Source organism: Pteropus medius, unplaced genomic scaffold, assembly GCF_902729225.1.
Source record: "Pteropus medius unplaced genomic scaffold, Ma_sr-lr_union100, whole genome shotgun sequence".
In the NCBI taxonomy this organism is placed as follows: domain Eukaryota; kingdom Metazoa; phylum Chordata; class Mammalia; order Chiroptera; family Pteropodidae; genus Pteropus; species Pteropus medius.
The window spans coordinates 1,028,462-1,056,078 of record NW_024351729.1 but is presented as its reverse complement, the minus strand read 5'-3'; the positions used below and the strand labels follow the sequence as shown (position 1 = coordinate 1,056,078).

The 27,617-nt window shown below is 32.9% G+C and overlaps 1 protein-coding gene across 3 annotated transcripts in view; it reads left to right on the top strand.

Moving 5' to 3' along the window:
• The window catches only part of COL5A2 (collagen type V alpha 2 chain), a 135,749-nt gene that overhangs the window by 65,316 nt on the left and 42,816 nt on the right, over positions 1-27,617 (top strand). For all 3 annotated transcript variants that reach the window (XM_039844219.1, XM_039844221.1, XM_039844222.1), the window contains 15 exons: positions 763-987; positions 3,701-3,714; positions 7,764-7,796; positions 8,965-8,997; positions 10,489-10,542; positions 15,479-15,589; positions 16,849-16,926; positions 18,543-18,587; positions 19,734-19,787; positions 20,190-20,243; positions 21,308-21,361; positions 24,381-24,434; positions 25,410-25,463; positions 26,360-26,404; positions 26,889-26,942. In XM_039844219.1, the coding sequence (XP_039700153.1) occupies positions 763-987; positions 3,701-3,714; positions 7,764-7,796; positions 8,965-8,997; positions 10,489-10,542; positions 15,479-15,589; positions 16,849-16,926; positions 18,543-18,587; positions 19,734-19,787; positions 20,190-20,243; positions 21,308-21,361; positions 24,381-24,434; positions 25,410-25,463; positions 26,360-26,404; positions 26,889-26,942 (962 nt within the window). The remainder of the gene's footprint in view (positions 1-762; positions 988-3,700; positions 3,715-7,763; positions 7,797-8,964; positions 8,998-10,488; positions 10,543-15,478; positions 15,590-16,848; positions 16,927-18,542; positions 18,588-19,733; positions 19,788-20,189; positions 20,244-21,307; positions 21,362-24,380; positions 24,435-25,409; positions 25,464-26,359; positions 26,405-26,888; positions 26,943-27,617) is intronic.

The window sequence follows — 27,617 nt, the reverse complement described above, 5'->3', positions numbered from 1 at the left end:
TGGCTTTCCAAAATTAATTTTGATGCAGAGATAATTAATTCATTGACCGTTTAGCTTTGTATTTTCTTTACAGTGTAGTAAGCACTTTTAGTTTAGGATGTCTAATGTAAATCCATTCCACAAAATGGTACGCTGTTATTCTTTTTTTAACTTATGTTTAAAACTAATTTTTTTACCTTATGTTTAAAACTAATTTTGATAAAACTAATTTTGATAAATTTAAAAAATTTTTTTAAATTTTTAAAAACATTTTTCTTCATAGTACATGAATATATAGCATCGTTTGTTGTTGTGAGATATATTAAATTTTCTTGTGAGTTGAAAGTCACAATGGCGTTCTCCAAACATTGAAATTGTTTTCAATTTCAATTTCAAAAATTCAGTTACTTTGCTTATAGATTACAGATGCCTCTATTTTATTCACTTTGTTAATTTTTGTTGTATTCTCTTTAGAACTATATATTTTTCTTCCCCTTTTCACATGGCTTATTTTTATTTCTCCTGTTTGGTTATTTATACCTACTTTGAATCACTATTTTTTCCTTCCCCTATCGTACTAGGATTTAAGTATCATAATCACTTTTTGTGAATTACATATTGCTTTGTATGTAAATACTAAATGAAGTGTGTCCTTGGGAGGTTACTGCTTAACCCAGAGTTTTTTTGGAACCCACAAGATGACTCACCTTAAATATTTCCCAGATTCTGAAATTTCAGAAGATTACTAACCTTTTTTTTCCCTTCTTTTTCTTCTTATTCTAGAAGGATATGGTGAAGAAATAGCCTGCACTCAGAATGGTCAGATGTACTTAAACAGGGACATTTGGAAACCTGCCCCTTGCCAGATCTGTGTCTGTGACAATGGAGCCATTCTTTGTGACAAGATACAGTGCCAGGATGTGCTCGAATGTGCCGACCCTATAACTCCCCCTGGTGAATGCTGTCCTGTCTGTCCACATACAACTGGCGGTGGCAATACCAATTTTGGTAAGAATCCTTAGGTCCAGCTCAGAATTGATCCAGTGACTCATCTTTATAGTTGCAGTGGTTTTTGCTCTAAGAATTCAGCAACTCAAGAGAATAATTAAGCCACTGTTCAATGGTCTTTGGGGTTAATGATTTTGCTCACCCAGAAGATTAGTCAGAAGGTTAACATTAGTCAGAAGGAGACAATGATTTCCTGTATTTTTAAAAACCAGGGCCATTTTTGGCTGAATTTTGAATGGTTCTGTCTAATTCGAGAATTCCTTGTATCACTTAAGATGGTCATTTGTTACTCTATCCATGCTGGATACCTCTAAGATATTTGTTGGTTTTTTATGAAGTTCATTGATGTTCTAAGAGGAGATCTAGAAAACACATTTATCTTCCCTTTGGAAATGGAATAATTATTTCTGATGTAATTTAATGTCACAGCATCATCTATTAACATTAGCTCATAAATGCAGAATGCTTTTAATGTTGACTAAGAAAGATAGGAGAATGAAATAGATTTCCTAGAGAAAACAATAATATAAATTACTGGGTTTTAAATTTTTTTTGTTAAAAATGTGTTTAACATATACTATGGATTTGAGTACATATAAGATACATATATGAGAAACAAATTTATATGTGTTTTAATGAACAATGTAAGGTTAATATTAAATTTTTAGGTTATTTGTTTCAGCAGTAATGAATAGAGACTTGAATCATTGTGAAGACAGTGTCAAGGCATTATTTTTTCCCCCAAATTCCACTGCAGTTAACAAATATGATGACGTATTCAACAGTATTTCATGGAAATATTAGACAGTAATTTAACATTTTCTTCTTGCATATCATTCATTAGTAACAATGTGCCTTGAATGAACACCTAAACACAATTTTTAGCAATTTAATAAGGATAAGATAATGGAAAGAATTAAAAATATGATACCTAAGGGCTACCTGAAGCAGATACAATCTGCAAAGAAGCTCCAAGGAATGAATACTTCATAAGTGAATACTATGTTGGGATAATGGTGGCAGATATAAAAAAAATACTTCGTAAGTGAATACTATGTTGGGATAATGGTGGCAGATATATATATAAAAAAAAACAAAACCAGAACAAAATACACAACCTTCTGCAAAATGCTGGCTTTGGAACACCAAATTCATTCCAAGACAAATAATAATAAGAGTTGACAACAACATTGATACAAAGCTACTATAAGAAAGAAAGTAGTAGAGTTTAGCTAATTTATGTGATGAAGCATATACTGATAAAGGTATTACCACAGAACAGGTAAAAAATTCTGACCATGTCACCATAACCAAATAAAACTTAATAAAGCAATTGCCTCTGAGAAGAAAGCCATAAATTATAAATACAAATAAAAAAATAATGATGAGGAAAGAAGTAGGAGGAAAACCAAAATCATAGGGAACTGAAGATGAAATAGGAAAGAACATAAGGAGAATTGATACCACAGAAAATACAATGAGGAACATAGAAAATAGTAATGAGAAAAGAAAAAAAAATAAAAAGGATTTGAAAGGAAATAATAAATATATAGAAGACAGGTAAAAGATGGCCCCGAAGAAGAATTCTCAAAGAAAAAGTAGCGATATATCACATATAGATATATTACAAGAAAACGTTTCTAAAGAACATGAAACTTCAATTTCAATATTAAAAACGAGAAGCAAGTTTCTGAAAAAGTTGACTCAGAAGAATCAATAAAGAGACTTATCTTAGTAAAGTTATTAAACTTCAAGGAAAAAAAAGTATTTTGGAAAACTAGAGAAAAAGAATATTTAATAATAGAAATGTTTTTCCAAACTCAGAGATAGAACATAATTATTCATTATCACAACAATTTAACATTATTGACCGTACCTGAAAAAAACAATTAGACAAGAAAAAGAAATTAGAGGTTTAGAAATTAGAAAAGAGGAGGTAAAACGATCAATTTGCAGAAAATATAATTGTGGAATGGAGTAAAAAAATACTACAAAAATAAAAGATTTTAGTAAGACAAGGCAATGTAAAATAAACTAATAGATTTATTTTATGCAATTACTTCATAGAATAAGTGATGGGAATAAAAAAATACCTCATTTATAATAGCAACTGATAGGATAAAGTGGCTAAGGATAAACAACACGAAATGTTTAAAATCTATCTGAAAAAGAACTTTAAAACACTGCTAACTCAAATGATGACTAATGGAATATTCTATTATGTACTGGTTGGAAAGACTAATTATGGGAAAATCAATAACAGTGGCCTTCTATGGGGGTGTGAAATGTGGGAAATAAAGGAAAGGGGATAAGATAGGAGATTTTTCACTGCATAATTGTATACCTTTAATATATTTTGGTTTATTAACCATATGAATGGTCTTCCTGAAAAGTATAAAACACAAAAAGAGTATTAATTAAAAATAACATTATAATCTTCATTGTTAATTTTATACTTTAATGATTTTAAATGCTATATAAATGATGTGAAAAATATTTAAATAATGTCAGAATTTTCAAAAGGCATGTAATATTTTGTCTCTATAGATATATTGATTCAAAACAACTTTTGAGTCCTGCTTACTGGTGTTAGGGAAAGCTGTTTAAGTTAAATTCTGACTCCATAAAAATTCTATTATTAAAATAAATATTTAGGAGATTCTCAAAAACTGTTTCTGTATAAAATAACATATTTATTCTTTTCTTTTTGTAGGTAGAGGAAGAAAGGTAAGTTTTACTTTGAATAGTTTTATTTTTATAAATGTCACTTTTATTCTAGTATTGTCTACATAGGACTGTGCTTTGAAGTGTTCAAAACCTTTTGTAAGGTAGAAAGTACCCTAAAATATAAATATATGAGCACAATTCAGTTACTTTGCTTATAGATCACAGATGCCTCTATTTTATTCACTTTGTTAATCTTTGTTTATAGATGTTTTTTTCCAGAAGGTTATGAATCCATTAGGGATTGAACTGTGTCATATTAACCTTTGAATTATTTACATTTATCACAGAGCTGAGTATATACTTTACATATATTAGAAGTGTAATAAATGTTTAATTGAAGGAAAGAAGGAAGGAGAGAAAGGAGGGTGTTAGTTCTACTTCCTTGGGCTTGTAGTCCCTCTTCCATTAGTTAGAAAGTAAAGATTCAATTAAAAGAGTTAATCGATCATTTTACCAAACACACATCACTTCCTCTCTGCTCCCCTTCCTCACACATTCAAGGAGCCAAAAATCTAATCCCAGAGACAAGCCTTACACTCAAGAGGAAAATGGTGTAATACAGCCATGACTCTAGTGCACTGGCCAGTTTAGCCACTTGTCATCTGGACATAGGTAATCCCACTAAATGAAGAGAGTTCAATTCCCTTGGATGTGTTCTCAGTTTTCTGGTCAAGTTGAAAAATATGACTATTTGTTTCAGTCTTATCCAGATGGGTTGGGCACAGGAATCAGGAATGGAAATAGGGAATCCAGATTTCATGGCAATTATTAAATAGATTACCAATGAATTTAAATTGTCTTTACTTTTGCATACATTGGAAAATCAGTAGAGTGATAATCAGATAATCGGATAAAGCAATGCTATACCATCATGGTAAGTGAAAGTGGTGCTATCAAAGAGATGTCCCGGCCACTTTTACACTTTTTGGTCCTGAGGGCAATACCATGAATTTGTCTTGATTGGAATGATTATCAGTGGAGCTATTTCTATTTAAACATATATCAAAGGAGAAGGACTACAAATACCAGTTCATATTTAATTTATATATGAAAGCTAGAAAAATAGAAACTTAAAAGTTTGAGTATAGGCCTCAAACAATCTATCTATCATCTATCTATCATCTACCTATCTAATCTGTGAAATAAAAAAAGAACTAACAGTGAGAACTGCCCTGAAATAATCAGTTTAATTCATTTAATAATCACCCAACTTACTAAAGGACAACTGTAGGCTATATCATTTAGTCTACTGTCTTTTTTTCAAGGGCAATGTGGGACAGCTGGGAGAAGGACACACTCAAAGCAGTTGCCACCTTAGCACATTTTAGTTACGTGCCTCTATTTTCATGATTCTTGCCATCAGAAATACAAGAGCAGAGTGCTGCTATAAAAATGCATTTGTGCTTGGTTTATATCAATATTAATTTTTATTTATAACTTATTCATTCAAGTTAATCCCCAAATAATTATCGAGCCTTTGTTATAACCCCATATGAGGCAAATGATACAGATGATATGATGTTGGGAAAAACAGTGTTTGACTGTCTTTATGGTAACAGCATCCTATAAAAGTCCTAAGGCATGTCCACATAGCATTAGATGACGAGTAACAGACAAGATGTAAAATTAAACTGTAATTCTTATCTGAATTTGAGTATTTGAATGGATATGAAAATCAAATTTAAACTTTAGATAAGTCATCATTCCACATAAATTAACTATTCAAAGTCCATATTAATAAAGTCAGCAAATATTTACATCTGTGGCTTATTTCCAAAATAGTAAATATCATAGAATCATTAGACAAATTTATTATCAGACCCTGAGAATAGAATATTTTTCTCATGTCAAATATTGTGGAGAGATAACTCATAATAAGATATCAAAAAGCCTATAATCTGGCTAAGAAAGAAATCAGCAGGTTCCGTTCTCCTAAATACAAAGAGCAAAGCATACATTTTCCTTGTTGGTCTCAGGATGGAGATTTCACAATCATTTTTAGCAGTATATTCTAGTTTTCTCATTTTGACTGAAATAATTTCTTCTCCCTTTTTACTTGTTTTTCTAGACTTGTTCCAGAAAGCGACATTTTTTTTCAGCATCATTCTCATAAAGTCCTTTTCTTATCGAACACAGATTTATATACCCTCGCTAAACAATTCAAATTCTTTCAGTATTTCAAAGAAAGCTCTTATAGTTCTAAGAGTTTTCTTAGAATACCCAAACCAACTAAGAATACCCAAAGTTTTATTACTTTCACATTATGTTAAAAATAGAAAGGCGCAGTCTAAGTTAGCAGATGTGGAAATGCAGAAATAAGTCTGTTGTGCTTTGCTGCCCATCTGTGCTGATCCCTTCTTCCCCTAGTCTTTTCGTATGTTGTCTTTTAGTCTCCTATGTTGTACCTTGAACTTGCTCATATAGAGCTCCTCCCTCCTGCTTCTGTGGAGCTATTTCCCAGTTCTGAATTCTCAATTTATTCCTGACTTCTGGGGTATTAGCTACCTTAGCCTTAGAATCAGCAAGTATAATCATGGTATTGTTCTGCCATTAAGTCCGTCATTAAGACTATTAAGATTCTAAAATAATTTTAAAATTTCACTTCACAAAATATTTTCAGGTGTGAGATACTATTGAGAGAATGTAATTAGATTGTACCTTTCAGGAGTACAATTTGGTAATCTAGATTAAATATCTTAAAAATACAACTTTAAATTCTAGAAATATAGCATAAGGATTAATTAGAGATGCCACCCAAACATTTATAAACAAAGATATTCATTATAATGTTATTTTAAATTACAAAATGAAAACAAAATCTAAGAGTAAAATACTAAGGTACTGATTAGGTAAACCAAATTCATGATGAAAAACTAAGAATACCCACTGTTAACAGTGGTTGTCTCCTGGGTGTTGAGTATGATATTTAGTTTCTTCTCTATATTTCCTCTATTATAAACTCATATTATTTTTACAATCAGATCAAAGAATGTATGTGAAAGGAAAAACTAAATAAAATAAAACTCATTACCCTTGCTTCTTTTACATTTTAGATAAAATCTTTAATGTATTTATTAGGCAATCTGTAATTGCCTAATAAAAAGCATTATTTCATAATATATTAATGAAAATATTCAAGAAGAATTTGAGAACTTTCGTTTGTCAAACCAAGGATATAAAGTAGACATGATCATGACCTTGGGGAGATCATAATCTGTTGGAAGACAAATCCTGAAATAAATGATACAAATAAATATATGATGAAATAAAGATATATAAAGGTACAATTCCTTCAATATTATTTAATCTATGTACTTGACATCATGGTATGAGAATATAATTTTTGAGAATTTAAAGTTCTAAGTACCAAAAGAAATTTCATCTACATCTGTTATCTGTGCTACATCAGCTAATTAAACTGCCTGATTTTATTTACTTTATGATTGTTTTTTGTGTTATTTTTTATTTTTCTATTCACTTAATATTTTTTCTAGATCTTCCTCAGATATTGAGAATTATCTGACTAATGTTATCATGTTCTTTTTTGTAAGACAAGCAAACTTATCTCTTGTTTCTCAGATTCTTACATGAGTTTTAAAAAAGAGTGGCAAGTGTTTCAGGCACAGCATTTGATAAGTTACTAAAAACTAAGTGGTATTTAACATGAGTGTGAAAATTCAAATGTATTCAAATCTCTGAATATTCTTTTGTCTTTTTAGTCTTTGGGTAGTTTTGCCTATGACACTTTGACTTTACATCTTTTCATCATAAACATTTCTGGGTTTGACTGCTGTAAAAACAGAAGCAAAACAACTTCACACATTTTACGCATTGTATTTATTTTCTTTTTGTGTCTTTCAGATGAGTATTTTTTTTCATGAATAATGTCTGACTAAATATTCTAAAATTGATTAAGTTTCTTTTCTCAATTTAAAAAATATTTCTCACATAGAAATTCCTAGTGTTTATATAGAATATTCTAGTATAACGTGTTCATGCTCCAAAAGCCATTATAGTTTGCTAATTGAATTTTTTTTTTTACTTTCTAGGGACAAAAAGGAGAACCAGGATTAGTGCCTGTTGTAAGTATATATATACATATATATATATATATATATATGTTTTCATGTACCTTTAATAAACTTAGCTATAGTATAGTTATATATTATTCCTTATATATATACTTTCAAAAAGGGAAATTCATTATTTTATAACCACATTTTTAGTATAAAACAAGCAAACCAAAATTGATTAATTCTTTCTTTAATTCAATATGTATATTATAAATTTAATGTTTACTTAATACAATTTTGAATTAACAGATTATTTATTTAATACAAAATTAAATGTTTATTTAATACAATATTTCTAACTTTTATAGTCTCTAGTCTCATTATAGGTGAAAATCAGAGTTTTACAAAATTAAATACATTGCATGTGAATATAAAGTGATAGTTCAGGTGTATAGTGTAAATAGCCATGTAATCCAAAGAGAAAGGCATTATTTAATGTTCCACGCTTTGGGAAATACGTTATGGCGTTATCCTGAGATTCCACGTAGTATAAGAGTTCTTACAAGTTATTTAGTTTTGTAGGTGATCAAAAAGTATATATTATATAAGATTAAGTTCGTTAACACTACTCTTTTAGATTTTAAAGGAGTTATCACTCTCTCAAAAAATGTATGCATGTTGATTTATTTGGCAGTGTTTGCAATTTTGCTTTGCCTTTAAACTGGCTTGTTTTTAACAAAGATTACATAAAAAGAAAATCATTCGTATTTATTTTCTTTCATTTAAAAATACTTATATGTACTTACTATGTATTACGTTCTGTTTTAAGTGCTTGCTAAATATTTGTTTATCTTCACAACAACTCTGTGAGGGAGGTAATTTCATGGTTATCGTCACCATTTTACAGAAGAGGAATCTAAGCACAGAGACAATAAGTAATTAGCCCAAGGTCATACAACTGGTAAGGGATAGAGTGAGGATCTAAACCCTGGCCTCTTGGCTCCAGCATCGGTGCTTTTAATGGCTATACCACTACTGCCTCCCTGTATTAGAGTTTCAGTTATATAATGTCTTAACTCATAAGGCAAGGAGCAAATGGGCATCAATTGACAGCATCCATTTTTTTTTTTTTTAAATTCACTGGGGATTTTCTTTTTATTCATATTTGTTTGACCCTTGACTTTCCTAAAACTCTTTAGGAACTTTATCTTTACAGATTATTTTGTTTGTTGTTTAGGTAACAGGCATACGTGGTCGTCCAGGACCAGCAGTAAGTAGTTCCCTCCAACATTCATGGTACTCCTAAGTTCTTTGACATACTGAAAATTTTTACAAGTATCATACTCATGAAAAGACCGTAAAATGTAAAACAATGGTGCTTGGTTTCTTGAAGTATTTTGTCTTGATACATCTCAAGTTTAGGTATTCTTTTGCAGCAATGAATGACATATAGGAGATCATTTAATTTTGAAATTAACGAACCCTATTATTCCTCAAGTGTTAGTGTTACTATTGATTATTTGAAAGGCAAAACAAGCTAGTATTACACTGCTAATTTTAGATTAACCTTACTCATTGAAATTAGGGCATACTTGTCTCTTGACAATGATTAAGGGTAGATTACTTTTATCTGTGTAATGAAACAAACTGTTAATTCATCTGTTAATGAAATTATCATATAGCAGTTGACTTTGAGAAATTATACATCAGAAATAGCATATTTCCAGTTTAGCATACAAGACTACTGATTTCATGTTTGGCTTAGCAGTAGCATTCATGAGTAACTAGATAGGTAACACACACACAACACACACACACACACACACACACACAAGCACAATTCCTGTAGATTTTAAAATATATTAAACCAACATAAGAAAAATACAAGTATACTTTAGCAGACCTGCTCCAGTCCTTCTGAAACTTTTGCTTTTAAACAATACTGTATGTTGGACTGAGTAAATACACAATCCAGTTTTCATAACTCGACTGAAACTCTTTTGAGGAAAAATAAAATTCTCCTAGCAACTGCAATTTTCCAGAAAAAAGAAAAAAGCTAATTTAAGATATCGGTACGATAATACTACTTTTGAAATACAATAATCATTTGTTATTTCAAGGGAGAAATAACTGCAATTACCATTCAGAAAATTCTAAGTGGGTTTTTAAATATACAATGGAGATGATGCAACAATCTAAATCAAGTAAAAAAAAAAGATTATTGAAGGTACATAAAGCAGTACTAGAATAAGAGGCTCTTCTTTCTATTGCTTTCATGGGCAACTTGAACTGTGAGAATAGTTTGGGGTATCATGTGCCAATATGAACTCATACATTCCCTCACATAATTGGTAATTTGGGGTTTGCATATCTGTGTAGTTCTCAAAATGCGAACTCTAAGTTTTCATGCCCATACTCTAGTGGCAAAGGCTTGTCTGAGATGAGATAGCAAAAATGATCCTTACGAATTTGCCACTACTGTTTAAACTAATATATTCAACTGATTGGGCTCCACAGTGCTATAATGTAACATTGAATTCTTTACAGGCCTTTAAGCTTCACTACTAAAATAAGCAGTGTTTCTGTGCATTCAGAGCTTTTATATCCACATGACTTTGTATTCTATAGTCTTAAACTGAACTGAATTCAAAAAGAAGAGTGAGATTTCCATTTCCTAATTTTTTTTTATATAAAGCAAACCTTTCAAACAAAAATCTGAAGTGTATGTGTTTTGCAGGCATAACCATTATTTCTGTTTTAGGGACCTCCAGGATCACAAGGACCAAGAGGAGAGAGAGGCCCAAAGGGGAAACCTGTAAGTTGATAGGGGAGCACTTTTTTTGTGATTTGTATTGTGTACTGAATTAGCCTGTCTATACCATGTTCTCTGGATGTAGCAAAGAGCCGGTGGCTCTGTTTTTCTTTCATCTCTCTTAAATGTGACCTAGAATTCAGATCATGCAGCGATTGTGTATGTCTTCTGATTCAGAGGAAATTATCACATCCTAAGAATTACCAATCTTCTTAGATACTTCTTTTTCATCTATGAGGTCAAATTAAAATAAAGTAGAATCTGAGTATAATGAATACCTCATGTTGTTTTCAGAAGTTGTAACTCATGAGTAAACAATGCCAAGAATGTTCTGTTGAGATAAACACCCAAGTTTTGTGATCCGTGGTTGCTACAAGAATAACCATATTGGATAAAGGAAAAAGAAATTATTAGAGGACAAAATTTTATTTCAAGTGGTTGTATAATGAATTTATTTCCCAAGTAACACTCTACCTTTTTCATTGAATAGCTGCTGTAGAACTGTCAAAGTAGTAATTTTAAAAATCGACAAATCCATTACCAGAACAAAGGAAGCACCTTGAAATTTAAATAATCACTCTTGAGATAAAACATGAGAATATTGTACAATATGTACCGAATTGGTTTTTCTTATTATCAAGTCCTAGAGTAGCAATAGTTTTTCTTTTTTGTATCTCATCCTCAAAAATTAATGTCTTTCATATATTAAATAATGGGGTTAATTTGTGTATTACTATCATCTTATGTCTTAATCATTAAAATTTGCCTAAAATTTAATTTTCTGTCTGATACGTATTAAAATTTAACTCTATGGACTTTTAGCCTTCCAAATATGTACTTATCTATATCTAAATGAGATAGAAGAGCAAGGAAGAAACAAACAATCTTGAATATATAAATGAGGAAAAAACATTTTAGATCACGTTGTTAGGTACTCTTGCCACTAGTTTATCTTTGATGCTATTTTATGCTTCTACACATTTCATCAAGTTAGCGTGAAGGCAGTACTTTTTCCAGACTGGAGCTGGTGTTATGGGTGGTATTTGCAGGCATGCAGGTAAATGACAGAGTCCTAAGGAAGTGGGGCACAGCCATATAGGTGGGTAGCAAGATTGTGTTCTGATTATCTATGCTCCATTTTTCATTGCTGTTCTACTTGGGTGTCTCGCCAGTATTTGTAGCTTAAACATTTTTGGTAGCTCTCCAGATGTCTGTCCAGGGTCTAGAATGACAGAGACAGGTAGAGGAAGGTAGGAGGGTAGGTGTCCATGCAGGAAACATTGTATATCAATGTGTTGTGCCCAGAATAATTAATTACACTGATTTCTGAGTCTAGGTGGAAGCTGTTATGAAAATAGTGGTTAGATGTCCAGAATTCTTTGTTAGGACTCAATGAATCTATTCCTTACTCATATCTCTCTTCTCTCTCCCCGCTCTCCTTACCTCTCCTTTTCTGGACTTAGTATGTGATGTGCTCCATTTCCTATCTTGATAAGGTCTGAAACATTCAGCAAATTGTGTGTGTGTGTGTGTGTGTGTGTGTGTGTGTGTGTGTGTAAAAAGAGTGAGGAGTAGTTATTTATCTGGAATTAAGCAAGAAATCCTGGCAGATACCCAAGTAGGAAATCTGTTTCTTTCTTAATCCTAGCAAGCAGTGGTATGATGATAAATGATTAACAACTGACTCATTGAAAAAAAATGTGCCTGTAGCTTTTGCTGATTTCCCTGCTGTAAATACTCCCACCATGGCTGATTTCAAGATATTGGCATGTCACAGAATACCCATAGGTAGAATATTCTGCTTTAGGTCCCAAGACTTACAGGAACTGCTTAACTGGACCAAAGCTATGGCTGGTACAATATAGGGTGGTACTGCGATCTCAGATACCATTTTTCTCTCCCTAGTTTCATTACCATCAAACATTACAGAAGGTTCACAATATGTAAAGCAGTTTCTGAATCTCGATACTATTAATATTTGGAGGCAGATAATTCCTTATTCATTGTAGGATGTTTGGTGGCATTCCTAATTTCTATCTACTAGTTGCCAGTAGCAACACCTGGCCCCCCTTCCTCATACAATTGTGACAACTAAAAATGTCTCTTGCTGTTGTCGAATGTCTCTTGGGAGCAAAATGGCACAGGATTGAGAACTACTACTATAGAGATACTCTCGAGAAGCTTTATTTACTAGTCAGTGATCATCATGACTATCTCTCATCACATGTCCTTAATTTTAAGTGTATTGTCCTGGTAACTTAACAGAGACAACAAACTAGCAACCTATCAGGACAGTCAATGGTGTGCTGAGTTCTAATTGCACATGACACTTAACCTCTATAGGTCTTTTTTCTCTACTGTAAAATGGGAAATATACCAGTTCTTACCAACTCTAATGTTTTGTAATTTGTATGTGTGTGATTCTAACTAACCAGCAGTGAATAAAGTTCTTGATGATGCTGGGTCATTATTATTCCTACTTGTGGATGTTTAAAGGTCGCCACCTAGTGGCACTATGCTAGTATTTTTTATTGTAGACTGCTTCCTGAGATACTAAAGAGTATCCTGGGGGATGGGAGGGAATGATTCTATATAGAACATTAACCTTAATATAAAATGTATGTGATTCAGCTCACTTGAAAATATGAAAATAGATATTTTTAATGGATTCTGAGATTACAATTTTTGATTTAAATATTGATCAGTAAAAATGCTCATGTATTATAATATTTTTCTATTTTCACTTATAATCTTGCTTATTACATTCACTTAATTTTGGATAATTTTCACAAGTTTGTATTAATTTTAATCTCACTCTGTATAAGAGTACGTCATGTAGACTATTTAAAAGCAATGCCACAGAGACACAGAATGCATCATAAAGTCAATAAAAAAGTGGGCTGTCTTCAGAGCAGACTTTGAAACATGATTATTGATCACAGAGGACTGGAGAAAGGACACAGTTTTTTGAGGGTTACCATTACCCAAACATCTCTAAACGCTAATTGACACTAAACGTAGTTTTTGATTTTGTCCTTAGAAATTTCTTTGGGAACAGAAATAATGTTTCAGTTCATTTTTTGGGTATAACAATGCCTGGTTATCAATGAGCAATTTCACATTTCTAAAACACATTAGAAGTTTTCCACACAAGGCTCCATGAGCAGATCAGATGACCACTTTGTCCATGCAGCCTTTGACAATATACATGTCCAGTTCACGTTGCCCACGCTCCTTGTGATAATCCAGGAATCTTAGACAGCAATTAAAATCAGCTTCCATTATATATAATAGAAAGAGTTTAGTGAAAAGGTTCGATTTTTTAAAGGATGAAAATTATTTTCTGAGAAATTATTTTACGAAATGTGAGTTTTTTTCTGTTATCTACTATTTGAATATATGCATTTACTTATCTCTTCTAGGAAGTAAACATGTCTATACAAATGTTTGAATATGTTAAAATACATTAATTAAATTTCAGAATAGCTATATGTCACCCTCCCCAAAACCATCATATGCAAACTGCCCCCTCAGCTTCTCTTATATTTACTCCTGCTGTATCAGCTCGTATTTCAGTCGCTTATTGTGGGCCAGTAGATATTCTCATGTTTAAGTATGAGAAACTTCTTTTACTATTAAACTCCAATTCATTTACCATAGTTTTCTCGGTCCCTGCTTCTAAGTATAAAAATTATGTTGGCTTTTGAGTTCCTTGGTGCTTTCTTTCTTAAAGTCTGTTAAGACTCTTCAGAGTTAAAAAGCCAGCAAATACTTAACAAGACTTGTGGAAATGTTGAGGTTAGGGGACGGAACAGTTCCAGAACTGAGGACGTGGCTATTCCCCAAGCTGTCTTCAAAATGTGGGTTAGGAGGGCGGGATTTGGCAGCTAGACATTATTGCTCACTTCTCTGAGAACTGGACTTGGCTGGGTCACTGTGTCTTTCCCTGTCTTTCTATTGGTTTGGTCTACCTTTGAAGGTGGTAAAGAAAATAAAGTGTGCTAGACTTCAAGTAAAGAGGATTGAAATGTGAAAATGTAATAAACATATAGTGAGTATCTACTATGTAGCAGGAACTATGCGAAGCATTAAAAACGAGCTGGAAAAAACCACAAACTACAATCAGGGGTCCTTCTCATTTCTTTTGTTTTTGTTGTTGGGGGCAGTTAGTTTAAGCAGGCACATACATAGTTAACTGTAATCTAAGACAATGAATTTAGAAGTTATTGATTAAATACCTTGAACAGTAACACTCAACCAAATAAGGAAGCTTATTCTAGAATAATGATGAAACAAATACAATTTCATAATTATTCCAACAAATCTGACTACTGGGGATTTAGCACATCAAGAATAAAATTCTTACCCAGAATGTGCCATGTCCCAGTGGAAGAGGGTGTGACCAATGCTGAGTTACTTTAGGTGGCTGGATTACTATTCTTTTTCTTTAAGACTTAATTTTTCAAGAGAAGTTTTAGGTCAAAAAAATCAAAATTGAGAGGAAGGTACAGAGTCCCTATATCCCCTCTGCTCCCACACATGCACAGCATTCTCCAGTTGACATTCCCCATCAGAGTCCGTAGTTCACATTAAGGTTCACTCTTGGTGTTGTACACTCTATGAATTTGGACACAAGTGTATAATGACATGTATCCACCTTTATAGTATTATACAGAGTGTTTTCACTTCCCTAAAAATCTTCTGTATTCCGCTTATTCATCCTCCCACCCGACTCCAAACCCTGGCAACCATGGATTTTTTTTGTTATTGTCTCTATATTTCTGCCTTTTCCAGAATGTCGTAGTTGGAATCATACAGTATGGCTATTCATTTTTAAAACAATGAACATAGCATTTCCATCAATAAGTCTATGCTTTTAGCTTTCTGCTAAATACATACTTGGCAATGGGTTCTAATTCCTACTGGCTTGTTTTTCCAGGGTCCTCGTGGTCCTCAGGGAATTGATGGTGAGCCAGGTGTTCCTGGTCAGCCGGGTCCCCCGGGGCCTCCTGGACATCCATCTCACCCAGGACCCGATGGCATGAGCAGGGTGAGTTGTGTGCGTTGTTCAATGTCCTGTTTAGATAAGATATTAAGTTTTTGATTTATTGCTATGATTTTAAATTGTGTTAGTTCAGTTGCTGACCCTTGACTGTAAGAGCAGCTAAGTGGATGCAATGCTGCTATGAAAAATGATAAAACTAATAAATCCTCAGGGAATTATTAGAAAATTCAAAGCAGCATTTTTTTAAGTGCAGCTTCAAATTAATTATATTTCTCAATGTCAGTTCTGGACTCTGTGAAATTTGTTCTTTCTGTTGATTCTAAAGGACCACCAACATTGTCCTCACTATAAAATTAAAAGAGAGATGTGTCTCTAGCCTTCTGCTGTTTTTTAGGTTCAAAATGCTGATGAAATCTGTGTTATCCACAATGATGTATGTGAAAGGGCCACTGAGCTGACATTAAAAATTCTATCTCATTATTTTCTGAATTTTGATTTTCTACCAGAAAGAAAATAAAACAAAATGTCTATATCTGCCTCTTTGAATTCTTAGTGGAATAATAGAGATTTATGGGTAGACTGCACAGTCCTATAATACAATTTTTTTTACAACAGTTTATACATTTGTTTCTCAACTGATTATAGAAAGAATTGCCAATTTACTTTTTGAACAATACATACAATTTACACATTCTTTTCCCATGAAAATCTGGAAATTAATAGAACTCCTGGAATGTATATAGACAATTTTGGTCACTTGGGTTACCAGAGTTTTTTTAATTAACTTGCATAAATGCAGTTTAAAGCTTGCTGGCCATGAACAAATAAAGAAGAATACCATCTAAGTAAATAGTCTGAAATAGAATCTGGAATCTTTAGAACAAATGTTTTGAAAGCATCTTTTAGTCTATGTTTAGATATTTGTCATGCTCTAATTGTGGGAAGAAATCAGATAAAGAGATTTACACCTGAAATTGATTAGACTAGCTAAGTACTTAAAAGAATGATCCATGACTTTTAGCAAGTATCAGACATTTGGCCTATTGAAATAGTTATTCTGAAGCAACATAGTTATACTCTGAGGATGAATGTTCAATTAAAAACACATACAATGAAGAACAACTTGAATGTCCTTGCTTTAAAGTTAAACTTTAAAATGATTCTCAGAAAAAAAGAAAATAAAATGATTCTCAGAGAGATGTTTTATAAGAATCCTAGAGAATATACATATGTTTCTCAATTTAATAAGTATATTGATATATGCCTTTTACTGTGGAAATAATGTCGACACATTACTTTTACAGCCGTTTTCAGCTCAGATGGCTGGGTTGGATGAAAAATCTGGACTTGGGAGTCAAGTGGGACTGATGCCTGGCTCTGTGGTAAGGGCGAATATTACAGATAGTTGAAGTACCTGTGTGTGTGTGCAGGGAGGGAACATTATAAAAAAAAGAGGTTCGAGTTAGCTGGTTAAGAAGCAATGTGTCTGTTTAAATATATCCATCCATTCAGTCATTTAATTTATTTCTCAAATCCTGCTAAGTACCAATTAAAATCCCAGTGTTATTCCATTCATAACTGTGCAAAGTATTTTTCAACATTAATAAAGGGTTATCAGTATATAACACTTATTATTTAAAGAAAATAAAAGATTTTAAAACATAACCACCAGCACATCAAAAGTATACTTTTTAAAATAAATAAAACAACCGTTTTATTGTGTTAGAAATAGTGATTTGGCAAAATTTGAAACAAGTTTTGCCAGTTTTATTTACATCATTGTCTACTTACCTTAATATTCGCTGGCTGCCTTGCCAACAACTTTAAAGTTTCCTACTGACCATTCCCATCCCCCTTAGAATTTCTTCAACAGCCAGACAGTTTCCTGTTTTCCTCTGGGCAAGAACTTTAACCTGGGTATTTGGAGCAATGCTATCCCACTGAATGAATTAACACTTTCCGAACCAACTCTCTTGTGCTTTTTTTGCTCCTAACATAATTCAGAAGCATCCCAGATTCATGGAATTACAGGCAACAAGAAACATAAAGTTAGGCTGCATGGATAACTACCAATTCTACCCATCCTTAAGGCCAGCTTTATGAGTAACTTAAACATTGTTTGTATATTTTTTAAGTCACTAGCAATATGGTTTCATTCAATGATTATCTTGGGATAATTTTCTGAAATACGTGAGTTTTCATCCATTTGAAGTTCAAATTATATTCGTGTTTATTTTTTAATGAATCTCTTATTTTCTTGCTTGCTAAAAATATGATCAATTCCAAACAAAAATTTAAGTTTTTGCCATAAGAACAAACCTGATTTTGATTTGATTGATTTTGCTTTTTAAAGTATGACATTTAAAAAATTGTCTAGATATATATTAACAAATTTTTTAATTATGTTTTCTTTTTCTTCTTTTGGTTATGTTTCAGTGTAATCATTTCATGTTTAAATGAGGAAAGCCTGTGTGCATACTTTAAGTGTATGTTATGAAAAAAAGAAATAATGCATAAAACTCAGTTTCCTGAATAATTTTACACTTACATTTAAAGTAATCTAGTCACTATTATTGGTGGTTTCATAAGCCTTTAATTCAATTTGCTCCTTTAAATTATGATTTATATGCTGTGAAGCTGAAGAATTAAGTAGTTTGATAACTATTTTATGCCTGCCAAGAGTCTTCTCTTGTCAGATGTTGTGGTTTAACAGAACCACCCCTCAAACATGTGAGTGTCCTCGTCCCAAAGACATTGGGTGTGTACAGGCAGATTCTTTATTTCTCTGACACTGAGGGTGTGCACAAAATCATCCCAAATGTGCTAGCTTTAATCTTCTTGAATATAGCTGCATTCCAGATGAGTACAGATGGAGAATGTCATCACCCTCCACTGTCAAAGCTTCACTTTTTCAGATTCTAAAGCTGATTCAAGATATTTTAAATGTTTGACCTAACTGTTATGAACACTCTAACTTTTCTTCTCATTTGCTTTTAAGGGTCCTGTTGGCCCAAGGGGACCTCAGGGTTTACAAGGACAGCAAGTAAGTCTTTTATAATTAAATTACATATGGTAGCAAAATATGTATGTGTGTGTGTATATATACACACACACACACACACACACACATACACATATATATATGTGTATGTGTGTGTGTGTGTATATATACATATATGTTTATGTATATATAGATATTTAGTTGGTATATATAAAAAAAATATATATATTTATATAGTCTCTGTGACATGACTGCTTTTGACTGCCTTTAAATTGTATATTGTACTGTTCACTTTGAATAGATCGTATTCCGTTAATTTTCGCTGACTTAGAAATACAAACAGTGTGTTTTTCAGAGTTTTTTCTTGGAGCTAAAGTTTTAGCATATCATTTCTTTATGTGACTTACCTCTAATACAAAGAATTTTTGAGTGCCTTTGCTTCTAAAATAACAGATTATTATCTCATGTCATGATGAAAATTCTTATAATTGGTGATGTGCCAACTCTGAGGCTATGAAATCAGATCATAAAAGGCCATTACTATGTAGTGTTATTAGAAATAACAGTCAAGGTGATCATTTCATAGAATCTTTAAAAAGAATATAATACTAAAATTTATTTTCTATTTATGAAATACCAATAAAATAGTGGTGTAGAGCTATTTTAATTTTTGTAGCAATTTGATGGACAATAGGAGATAACTTTTCAAAAGAAAGGAAGAGAACAATTTTTAGCTCAGATATTCCATATTGTCATTATGTGTGTTGTTTTACTTTGAGCCATTTTCTGTTACTACCACTGACAAATAAAATATATAGTTGTTGTAGAAGAAGGAGGAGGGGAGGGGAGTGGGAGGGAGAGAAGGAGAAAGAGAAGAAAATGATCATGATAACTGCCATTAATTGAACACTCTGTGACAGCATTATTCTAGGTTCTTAACAAGCATTAGGTATCTGAAGAGCTATAAAAGCTTAATGAAGTAGGTACCATATTATTTTTATTTTATAGATTAGGAAACTGAAGTTTAGAGAGGGTACATAACCCATCCAAAATCACATAGCTGGAGAGTGGTGGAGCCAGCAGTTTGAACAATTGCACTATACTTCAGAGAATTTAGGACTTAGTATTCTGTTTTCCTTTGGTTATATATATTTCATATATGTATATATAATTCGTTCTCAATTTTAGGGTGGTGTTGGCCCTACAGGACCTCCTGGTGAACCTGGTGAACCTGGACCAATGGTAAATGTTAAGTAAGCATGTAGACCCAGTTAAATATGGGTCTACCATTATAATGGTGTCCTGAGTTATTTATTTTACTAGCTCTTTACTAGTGTAGCAAGAAATTACAGGCCAGTTCGGGGGCTCTGTGTTATAGACTGTGCTTAAGCTATGTTTCTTGTGGCAGAGTATTTAAATTCAGAGTCTTTGAATATAGTTAGTAGACCGTGCTGAGATATTTGTATTTATGAGATTAAACTTTTTCCTATTGAGCACATAACCTGAGTAAAACAACATAAAATTCAGAACGTTAATAAAGCTATTTTCTCTCATTGTTTCATTTGTCTCGACAATATTTCGGTTAAATCATTAGTAGGAGCAGGTAAATCTTCTTTTTTTTCCTTTTCTTTGTTTTGTTATTAGGGTCCGGTTGGTGCACGTGGACCAGAGGGCCCTCCCGGAAAACCTGGTGAAGATGTAAGCTGCCTTTCTTCATTTTGCTTCAAGATTTTGAAAGAGGCTAAAAAGGAGTTATAGTGTCAATATGAATATTATTCATTAATTCCCATTTCATTTCCCCCACTTTTAGCTTCCATTAAAGTCAATCAAAACTGGAGAATTCAGAAGGGAGTTTTACAAAATCTCAAAGTGGCGTTAATTTTGATGGTATTATATTATTAGATATTGTTTCTTTTCCTGCATTCCCCAGGTTTTCCATTATGATTTCTTCATGAGATACTAGTATTGACAAAATAGCTACAGCTTTTGCTGGTGGAATTCCTGAATTGTTCTTAAGGAAAAATACATTACTCTGATAGCAAAACATTATTATGAGATCTTCATTAAATAGATTTGTAAAATGTGTTAGTAGGGTTGTGTCAGTGTTATACTCCAATGCTGAAAAAATTATTTCTTCAATTGGATTTTTAATTAAAGTTAAGACTAAACTTTAGATTTTAACATTAAGAACATGTGATTGAAGAACAGGGTGCAGACTCACTTTTCTGGATTCTTTTCTTAGTTTTACCAAAGTTGAGGATAAAATCATGGGTAGGCCATTAATTTCTGTGTGATACTAAAGTAACTAAATATTTGTGTGTCATGTGATTTATTTAAGCAGGTTACATTGAATTTGGCCATAAAGAAAATACCTCTGGTAGTTCTTAATATTTTCTTATAACAAGAAAGGAAATGGCAAGCAGCATTTTCAAGAAATACTATTTAATTCATACTATATGGTGACATAAAATTTCATAGCATATATATGTAGGTGTAAATTTTGACGTTCATAAAATGGTGAGCTAAGTCAGGCCAGTATAATTTATATTTGTTTCCGGATAAAAGTAACGAAACCTTCACAAACTGATTTATTAGAATGGATGGCCATCAGAAATAGAGCTCAGTGTTTTTACACTGTTTAGTGCATTGGACACGAGCTTTCTAAAGAAGACTTTTTTATCTGCAATTGATTTGTCATCTAGTCTCAGAAGAGAATATTTTAATCACTGTTTGCTTCCTTGCTTTTTTTTTTTCCCATAAAGGGTGAACCTGGTAGAAATGGAAATCCCGGTGAAGTAGGATTCTCAGGATCTCCGGTACGTATGTATTTACCAATACAACAACATAAAGACAAACTTCAAAAAAAAAAAAAATCAAAAACACATCAACATGAACTCGCAATTCATTGTCTACATGCACATTAGACACTATCACTATGATATATATTTCTTTCCATCATTGTGGAACAGGACATTTTGCCAGAGTGACAGCTAATTCCAGTTACCTGTTTTGCACTGCACCATATGAATGACCCTCTTAGAGCCAGAGAAGTATATTGGAAAAGCTGTCTCCAAACTGAGTATCAAATTTTTTGGATAACTCACCCACCTGACCACCTTACCTTTTATAACATCTCAATCCCATTTATCATTTTTTAATCTTTTTAATCTTCTTATTTTGTATTGTTCACATGTGGAAAACAACAGATTGAAAGAGAATTTACTGACTTGTTTTTTATATGCTAGGGACAATAAATTGTTGACAGAATGCCCCTTTGGCTGCTCCCCAAACCCTAATGTTGGCTGACATTCTCAATTGATGCTCTGGGCCCTAAAATCTTATGACAAGATACACTGATTGCCAGCATTCCTAACACAGCTGTTTTCTTCCCCCATGGCTCACTACAGGGACAGGTCCCTGGCAGCCCACTCCACCAGAATTCATGGCCTGGGCCACTTGGCCACACTCCAAATCCACCTTTCTGATCTCAGTCACAATACTTTGATAGGTCCTCCCCAAGGATGTGCAACACAGGCAATAGGGAAAATTAGGGATTAATTAGCAAGCAGACATCCTCTAACATCCCTACTCTTCAAGTTTCTCCTTGTCCAACATCCCCTAAACTGATTTGGCCTTATTGTATTTCCCATAATTTCCAAAGGTTTCTACCACTCAATACATCTAACAGTACTGTATTCCTTGCTATTGACTTTCTGAAAATTGATGAAGTTCAATGCTAGGATTTTTTAAAACTGAACAAATGCCGATCTTTTAAGGGAATTTACAGTGCTCTAAGGATTATGTAGTTTCAAATATAAAACCAATTCCCAGCTCCCCGTTCTCTCTTTTCTTTCCTCCCCCATCATCCTAAAAAGGGAGTGCAGACTGAGGCATGTGGTTTAGTTATTAGCACAAATGTTCATGTCAACCAGTCCAGGCTTGACCCTCCTGTCCTGCTGCACCCTTGCACATTCACAGTGTGGGACCCTTCATGGGGAGGAAATGTGCCCTGCCAGCATGTCACAGATGCACTTTGCAAGTGCAGTGCAACAACGTGTGATTGGGATGTGATGACAGTCTTGGGTCAGCAGAATGAGAAAGTTTTATGAGTACTAGTACATCTGGTTCATTTTCTTGTTATATTAGAGATACGTAATCACATGAGAATTCCCTTGCAGACCACAAAAACTCAAAAGTTAACTAATTATTTGAAATAACATAGCTCAGTAATTCCCCTATAGGCTTAGATGGATATGTACTAAATTTCCTGCTCAGGATGGTGGGGAAAAAAATCTCAATAAAGGCAAGCATTCCAGTGGAACAACTTAAAGGGAGTTCTTGAAGTGAAAGAATTCCTAAGCAAGGCTGAGTAAACAGAAGAATTAATGGAACTTTATTTGTTCAGAGAGCAATGGTTTGATGTGTCCTTACTGTGATCCCTGCCCCTGCCCCGCTACAGAAACACTTTCCTGCAGGCAGTAACAGAGAAAGGATTGCTTTGCTTATATCCTATGAAGTTTTTATTAAGTTACTTTATTCATTAATTTAACAGTAAGTGAAGGTTATGATAATGCAGAACAGACAAATTTTGCTCTCTGTAAAGTTGTGCTGGCAGAAGAGAAGTTCCTTAAAAAAGGTTTAGGAAAAGTGCTGAGTTTTAAAAGAAACAGTTAACATCTCTTCATTGAACTGTTTATTAAATGATCAGTCATTGTATGCCCACCAGTGAGGCATAAGGCTAAGTGTCAGGGATATGCAGATTAATAATAATAACAGATAATAATTGATAGCATGAATGTATGCTATCAAATACTCAGTCTACTGGTGGCAGTAGTAATGGCATTCAATTCAAAGCTTTGTTAATGTAGGCAATGAGAATAAGTGAATAATTAAGTCACTGGGTCCTTATCTATTTTAACAGGATATGAGGAAAAAGTTTTAAGCATCATTTCAAAATAGTTATACCTTTTGCGTTTGATTTTCTGTGGACAAGGTAAAAGGGGTCAAATATGTGGTGACAGAAAGAAATCTATCTATGGGAGTTGAACATACAATATAAATATATATATATATGCCTTACTGTTAAAATATACAGCTGAAACATCAGATTTCATTGACCAATGTCACTATAAAAAAAAAAAGAAAGAAATTACTGAGACAAAGAACCAACCCATTCTCTCCATATTTGTTGGCTTTTCTTTCTGTTGGCGATTTTATTGCCTTAGTTTTTTAAACAATCACAAATCCATAAGCTTCTCCTGAACATTTTACTTTAAAAAATTATCTATTTATTCATTTTAATAGAATATTTTTAATCATATTCTACTGCCAGTCTTTATAAATTCAGAGAAAATAAAACACATTTTTTGCTACGATGCATTTATACTTTTACCATAGATAAAGCACTATAAAGGAGGAAATGCATAGTTTTCCTTAAGTTCTTCTCCTGGTTTTTTTCCTACACCTCAACCTAGTTGTCACACTGAATATATTAATTCAGTCTTAATTTCTTGTTCCTTTTTTTTTTTTTACTAATTGTAATACAATGACATAATTTGAAAATTGGAAAATGTCATCAAATCAATACCTGGCATTAATCTATATCTCTGTGTAAGTCATGCTTCCATTTCTAACGGTATGTTTGCCTTGCTAAATTTTGGTCACCTAGATGTATTTTGATAGATAAACACATACTGCTCCTTTTTTCCCTTTAGTTTGTTGGTGAAAAACTATGTACCAGATATTTTTTGGGGAAAAAAGGTATGTTAAGCAATTTCCTATTCTTATTAATGACTCTGAAATGCCTTATATGTCTTTTTTTTTCTTCCTCCTTAGGGAGCTCGAGGATTTCCTGGGGCTCCTGGTCTTCCAGGCCTGAAGGGTCACCGAGTAAGTTCAATCCTATGTAATCTTTTCAGATACTGTGGCTTACTGAGTATGGTCTGGGGTGCCCTACCTTAAAAATCTACGATTTCATTTGTCAGTCATCCTTAATGGCTTTGGTTGCAGTAGTCATCTGTAGTTACTAAAATCACAAGGCTTTTTTACATTTCCTTTGGATTTCATTTGATTCTATAAAATATATTTTGAGTTCTTACTATGTACTGAATACTGTTAAAAATGAGGACACAGTGATGAATGGTAAATGTCCATGGCTTTCAGCTTCAGCCTAATAAGAGATTCAATTAAGAAAATAGGCAATTACTACTAGTGGAGTAAGTGACATTATACTGTAGCGTACATGAGATCATAGAGGGGCCCAGTCAACCCAGATTTGGGAGGACATAGATTGCTTCTCTCTATAACTCTAGATAATCAGTTTGTAACTATTATATGTAATATACATATATGTAAATTATGTATCATTCTGTCTGCCTGCCTGTCTGCCTGCCTGTCTGTCTGTCTGAAAGCATGGCTGATATTTACTAAGTATACACTAGCTGGCCTCCGTTTTGAGTGGTTAAGCTTCTGATTAGAATACTTGCTGCTGTACTTAATAGTTACTAAATATTTTCAACATCACTCCTGGATATAACCCAGAATTTATAACTATACAAACTTGATAACTATTTTCTCTAAAGGCTCCATAAGTCCTTTATTTGTAGCTATAGATTAAATTTCTATGAAGTCACAAAAATTTGAAAGGTGAGAACATTGCAAATTGAACATGTTATTTAAAAAAGGAAACTCTAATTTTCCTTGAGTAGACTTTCAAAAAGGTTGATGATTTGGAAACATTTTGAGTAATAACTTTAAATTGGAGATGTTTTCTTAAGGCAGTTTTTGTAAGCTTATTTTTGGTTCTTTAATATGTCTGAGAATCGGAAAAGTAGTAAAATACAAATTTATATTTTTTCTTCTCAGGGACACAAAGGTCTTGAAGGCCCTAAAGGTGAAGTTGGAGCAATTGGTTCCAAGGTAATGTATGATGTCTCAACATCACCTCCCTATAGCATTTTGGTTGTGTTTCAAAGGCCTAAAATTTTTTCAGAACACCCTTAAATAATTCTAGAGGAAAGAGGAGTATAAAGAAATAAATAGTGAAATAGATAGATATAATTTTTCGTCGGTGAGTAGCAATAGATTTACCAGGAGACATGACATGACCTAACTTTGCCACCACAGCCCTGAGTTTCTGCCATTGTCGGATGGATGTTGTTTTTATATAACATGTGGCACTATGAATACACCTTCTAAAACACATTCACTCTTTTTTCTTCTTTAGAGGTATCGTATAGGTTTAGATGGTATATTAAACCCAGTTATATTATATACTGCCATTTTAATCCCAGGACCTTTTGGCCATTATTTGTTCCCCAAATTTATTTGTTTCTAGAGGGAGAGAGAACATCAAAGAAGTGCAGAGGACTTTTCAAAGAGAAGTATCATGAGATACATATGTAGAAAAGCATTTGGCTTTAAAATTACTATTTCTAAGTTTCCTGGAATAGAAATGAAAGGAATATTACAGTCAATTTTAGCTTGGTAAAATTTTACTTGACCTAAAGTATTATCATACATAGACAAATAATTACTTTTTTGATATTAATTGATGGGCTAGGTGTGACAATTCCATCAATCTTGTTTAAATCCTTAGTTTTATTTGAGAAACTAAATTTTAGAAACTAAATTTTCACTGCATTTTTAAGAAAAGGTAAAACAATAGGCTTTCGAGGTCCTTCATTGAAAGTATGCCTTTCAAACACCCATTTTGAAAATACACCTTTAGAATAATACACATGGGGAACAAAATGATGTGAATATCAATTGTAGGTTTCTCATATGGTAAAAATGTGATCTCATTTTTGCTTTAGGGTGAAGCTGGCCCTACTGGTCCAATGGGTGCCATGGGACCTATGGTACGTATCAATTTAATTCTTTATTTCTTTGCTTTTTAGGTTATATTAAGAGAATGTTTAAATGAAAAAAAAAGACATGGAAATCATATGTTAGCTGGTAAAATAATCTTGATTATCAGCTGTCAGGCAAGCATACTACATGAATTACATCCTTCAAATAGAAAAGTCTTCCTGCATTTCATTGTTTTTCTTAACAGTGAGTGCCCTTATTTACCTATATATTTTTTCTGTACTCAGTGATCAAATCACTATTCTTGTAGAACCATCCTATTAAAGCTAGATTAAATGAAATCTATTTAGGTAAGAGATGATAGGTTTACATATCTATAGATGGAGGGTTTTTCAAACTCAAAATCACCCCCCCAAAATGCTATTGCTTAGTGGCCAAGTATAGTGAGTCTCAATTGGATTGAGTATTGTTATCAAGTTACCCTAGAGTTCAAATAAGATGCTTTAAGAGATGATTTTACTTTTTCATCTACAGGGTCCAAGGGGAATGCCAGGAGAGAGAGGGAGACTTGGGCCACAAGGTGCTCCCGTAAGTATATGTGTTTTAATTCAAATGCTTTACTGAATATACTTTTTAAATGAGAATGACAGTACTTGTTGCCTATTTTTAATTTTTTTCTTTTTCTTTTGAAATAAATTTAGGTTTGCAAAAAGTTGCATAGATAGTATAGAGAATTCCCGTGTACTCTTCACCTAGCTTCTCTTAATGTAAACATCTTACATAAACTGATTACATTTGTTACCTATTATTTTAATATAGAAATTAAGAAAACAACTGAAAACATAGCAGCATAGAATATAATTCATGGAAAAACATAGGCTTTGGACTAATGATAAGTGACATTTATCAAGCACTTATTATGCACTAAGAATTCTTCCAAACATCTTTATTTTACGCTTATCACAATGCTAAAAGGTAAATACTTTGAATATACCATTTTAAAGCTATGAGTCTCTTGATCATCTGCCCCTGATCTATTTTAAATGTACAGATTGAGAAATACCCTTGCTGTCTGCCCACGTAGCTTGAACCTAGGTGGGAGTGGGGGGCATATTCTATCAATTCTCTTCACAGCTTTCTGAAGGTCAGGCTACGCTAGCTAATATTTCAGACCTGCAGTTCATTACACTGCATCCACTTTGCTTTTCATAATTAAGGAGTGCCACCTGGCCTCTATTATTTTGAGATCCTGTCATCCTCATT